This window comes from Chrysochloris asiatica, unplaced genomic scaffold, assembly GCF_000296735.1.
Source record: "Chrysochloris asiatica unplaced genomic scaffold, ChrAsi1.0 scaffold00364, whole genome shotgun sequence".
Classification (NCBI taxonomy): domain Eukaryota; kingdom Metazoa; phylum Chordata; class Mammalia; order Afrosoricida; family Chrysochloridae; genus Chrysochloris; species Chrysochloris asiatica.
This window is the reverse complement of record NW_006408882.1, coordinates 1875156-1879793: the sequence shown is the minus strand read 5'-3', so window position 1 is coordinate 1879793 and position 4638 is coordinate 1875156. Positions and strand designations below refer to the sequence as shown.

Here is a 4638-nt window from a genome sequence, read left to right as displayed (position 1 = left end):
TGGCCTCTAAGGAGCACTCTGGCTGCACTTCTTCCAAAACGAATCTATTGGTTCTTTTGGCACCCCATGGCACTTTTAGTATTCTCCTCCAACACCATAATTCAAAGGCATCAATTCTTCTACAATCTTCCTTATTCATTGTCCAGCTTTCGCAGCCATATGAGGTTATTGAAAATACCATGGTTTGGGTCAGGTGCACCTTAGTCCTCAAGCTGACATCTTTGCTCTTCAACATATTTGCCAAATGCAGCAGATTTGCCAAATGCAATAAGTCATCTGATCTCTTGACTGCTGCTTCCATAAGTGTTGATAGTTGATCCAAGAAGAATAAAGTCCTTGATAACATCAATCTTTTCTCCAATGGATGTGGTTTATTGGTCCAGTACACAGCACCACATACTGTATTAATACTCTCTCCCATGTTACCTGAAGTAGCAGTCACTGACTGAATGAGTAAAGAAACCAAACAAGGAATGAACAAAAATGAGTCTCCATAGATCTACCTGGTCACCAAGACAAGAACATGAATTCCTAAATGAAGTTTCTGCACCCTGATGAATATGGAAAGCAATTCAGAAGCGTGCATGAAGAAAACATTAGCATCTCTATTTCTATCAAAATTTTAAAATCTGAAAACCCTAGGCTTTCCTAATACTGGCTTCCTTAGCAAAAAGGAGATTCCGTGATTTGTGGGGTTATTATATATTTCCCGTGGAAGAAAGATGAGGCTTTCTGCTCCCCTCAAAATTTACAGCCTTGGAAATCCTATTCAGGGTCACTATGAGTCAAGACCAACCCCACCATATAGATTTGATTTCTATATACTGGACCAAACTGTCATTTACAAGGAACCAAAGAACAAAGAAGCTGCATGGATTCTATTTTTGATTTTGTCTAAATGAACCCTCACAAAATGGACAAGTGGCTTCAAAAGGTCTTGAACTGGATGGACGTTTACTAATCATAACAACACAAACACAAAGGAAAAGGAAAACAGCAGCTCTGACAACCCACTTCACACTTGTAACTTCTCCATAGCTGCATTAAACAAGCAGTGGCTAATCAGATCTGACATGAAATTCTTAACACCCTCTGAAATTATCAATACTTTTTGAAATAAATTCATAACCACTGTTGTTATCAATGACCTCAGCCCAAGAGAACATTATATCTTGAAAAATTAGCTGATAGTATTTTTATACAATTTATAAATAAACATATTCTTACTAATAAGATTAAAAGTGCAGTTGTGTTCAGCAGCATTATCGTCATGTCCAAGTTGGTTAGATATTCATCCCTAGACCTATTGAGTCAGAATCTGAATTTTAACAAAATCCTCAGGTGAGTTATATGCACACTTTGCAAAGTCCTACTTTAGAATACATTCTTAAATAACTTGAACCCTTGAATCCTAACACTTTATGTCTTATTTATATTTTATGCTGCTCTTCAGAAACAACGTATTCCATGCATTAGGCAAATCTGCTGCACAAGACCTTTTTAAAGCATTGAAGAGCAAAGATGTCAGCTTAAGGACTAAGGTGCACCTGACCCAAGCCATGGTATTTCCAATAACCTCACATGCATGAGAAAGTTAGTGAATAAGAAGACCATAGAAGAATTGATGCTTTTGAGTTATAGTGTTGGAGGAGAATATTGAAAGTGCCATGGGCTGCCAAAAGAACAAACAGATCTGTGTTTGAAGAAGTGCAGCCAGAGTGCTCCTTGGAGGCCAGGGTGGTCAGACTTCGTCTCTCATACTTCTGACATATTGTCATGAGGGACCAGTCCCTGGAGAAGGATATCATGTTTGGTAAGGTGAAGGGTTGGAGAAAAAGAGGAAGATACTCAGCGAGATGGATTGGCAAAGTGGCAGCATCAATGGGCTCAAGGACCGGGCAGTGTTTTGTTCTGTTATGTATAGGGTTGCTATGAGTCAGTACCGACTGGATGGCACCTAACAACAACAACAACCTCGGAAACCCTATGTACGGTGGCTATGAGTTGGAAGAATTGAGGGTACTTAACAATAACAACATACTTTATATAGATCTCTTTGTTGAATCTTTGACCTCATAATCTGATCAATTCTCATTTCTGTTCTTAAATGTTCTTCAAAACTCTAATGAAACTACTTAAACCAAAAAATCCAATGATGTCATCTTGTATCAATAAAGCACTATCTCTTTTATTAATTCCGGTATACTTAAAATAATTTTTCTGACCTCAATAAATAAAGGGGAGTGCAGTGGCAGTGTAGGATAAGCACTGGACTGTGAACCACAAGGTCAGCAGTTCGAGCCCACCAGCTGCTCCATAGGAGAAAGATGAGCCTTTCTGTTCCAGCAAAGATTGACATCCTCAGAAACCGCATACAGGGCCACTATGAGTCAGCAATGACTCCACTCAGTGACACCTAACAACAATATACACTAAAACCACAAATCCATGGAAATAAACTCATATAAATATAAATAAATTCATATAAAAAAACTTTATACCTTCTAACATACTTAAGGAGTCCTGGTGTAGCACTGTGGGTTAATGCTCTGGAATGCAAGGTCGATTTGAACCATGGTTCCAGTTCACCAGCTGCTCCTTGAAAACCCTATACTGGGTCGCTATGAGTTGGAACCAATTCGACAGCACTTTACAACAACAGCGTACTTAAAATGTTTCTGACTCATGTACAATTGAAACTTCCGCCTCACTCCAGATCCAGTGACGTCACAGTGATGTCACCCAGTATGCTGCAGCATGTTTGGTAATGTCTATTATCAGGACCTCTGGTAGCATAGTGGTTGCGAATTGGGCTGCAAACCACAAGGTCAACAGTTCAAAACTACCAGTTTTTCTGCGGGAGAAAGATGAGGCTTTCTGCTCCCGTAAAGATTTACAGCCTCGGAAACCTCAGTTCCAACCCATAGTGACCCTAAGTAGGGTTTCCGAGGAGCAGCTGGCCTTAGGGTTTGCATCCAGTGCTGGTCCTACAGCGCCACATCAGGATTGTAGAATAATATGCAATAAATATAGTTGCAAATTGCTTAAATGTAATATTTCTTTGATTATATGAATACACTAAAACTATTTCATATTTTCTCCATTAAATTACAGTGCTTATTAGAGCTGAACAGAACCGTATTTGTTATTTCTCTTTGTTTTCCTTTAATTACTATTATTTAATTTTCACAGAAGTTATCGGCATAGTTTCATAAATATTAATTACCACGATATTGTGGCTGAAACACCAGAAAATTTAACAAAATTAGCAACTATGGAAGCACTGAACACCTTAGAAAGTTTAAAACGTGAACTAGCAGTGAGTTTTAACCATGTAGGTCATTGATACATGTAGGATGGACCACTTGTTGCTGTTGTTGGTAAGTGCTGGTGAGTCAGTTCCAACACAGCGACCCTGTATAGAGTTTCTGAGGAGCGGCTGGTGAGCTTGAACCACCGACCTTGCAGTTCAAACCAACCCTGTGGTCGAGTACTTAACTGTTTTAGCTAACTATAAGCATATTTTTTTCCCTTTTTTAAAAAATGTTTTACTGTGAATTATGTGATAGTTTACATGGAGAACATAAGCTTTACATTCATCCTATCGTATATCGTTTCATTGCCATGGTTACAATCCCCGCCATACAAACATATTTTTTATAAAAATAATCAATTTCTGCTGAAACACAGCACACAAATTTTATTGGCAGTTGTTTTGGTGCATCCCTTTCTGACAGTATCTTAACATCCCGCCCTACACACAACCCTTCAACACACCCCTGGTGAGCCCAGTATTATATCCAGTTCAACTTACTTTTGTCTGATCATCAGCTTTAAACACATAGCAGATACTCTGTTGGCTGTCAGCATCTTCCTTAATCAGACAAGCAAAGTAACTTGGGTCGTAACTGTTGTGAATCAGTTTGTGAACATGCTGAGGCTTACACTCAAATATGCTGGGACAGATCAGTGGATCCCATTGTTGGTTTTTTCCTGGCTCCTGTTCACATTTCAGGCCAGAGGGTGAAACACAAAGGCGGACTTGCTTGGTAACAGGCTCCTTTCTGGATGTGCTGAGTCTCCGTACCTCTGCCACGACCCAAGGCAGCATGGGCATGGTGGTCAGAGAATGTACAGGCAAGGAGCCCACCAGCTGGAGGCCGAAGTCCACGGACACCTCATTAGGGAGCGGATGCTTCCTTGCTGTGAATGTTATTGGTTCCATCTTGGAAAAGGTCTGGACACTCAGTAAAACGTTGCCACAGTTTTTCTATTACAGACTGACCAAGAAATCTATTTTATACACTTTCGATGCAGAGTCCTAAGGGAGAAAAAAAGCAGCATTAGAATTTAATGAAGTCATATAGCCATAGCTATTTTTCAAAGAGAGATTATTTCAGAAAGAACTTAAAACTCTAAAAATCTAAATGCAGGAAGAATTGAATATCAGTTCAAACTAGCTGTCCCCTGTAGAAAGAACCTTCTTGAAATTGTAGTACATATAAACCTGGAAATAGCAGAACTGTCACACTCAGTCCAAGTTACAGAAATCCCACTGGAAAATTAATATTAAACATAAACCTTATAGAAGTCAATGGAGGCAAGCACCGTCAAAAACAACAGAGTACCATCCTGTCA

The 4638-nt window shown here is 39.3% G+C and overlaps 1 protein-coding gene across 4 annotated transcripts in view; it reads right to left on the bottom strand.

Annotated features, from left to right (window-relative positions):
- The window catches only part of TBC1D1 (TBC1 (tre-2/USP6, BUB2, cdc16) domain family, member 1), a 385492-nt gene extending 381267 nt beyond the window's left edge, over window positions 1–4225 (bottom strand). For all 4 annotated transcript variants that reach the window (XM_006876212.1, XM_006876209.1, XM_006876211.1 and 1 more), the window contains exon 1: window positions 3815–4225. In XM_006876212.1, the coding sequence (XP_006876274.1) occupies window positions 3815–4225 (411 nt within the window). The remainder of the gene's footprint in view (window positions 1–3814) is intronic.
- Between the last annotated feature and the right edge of the window lie 413 nt (window positions 4226–4638).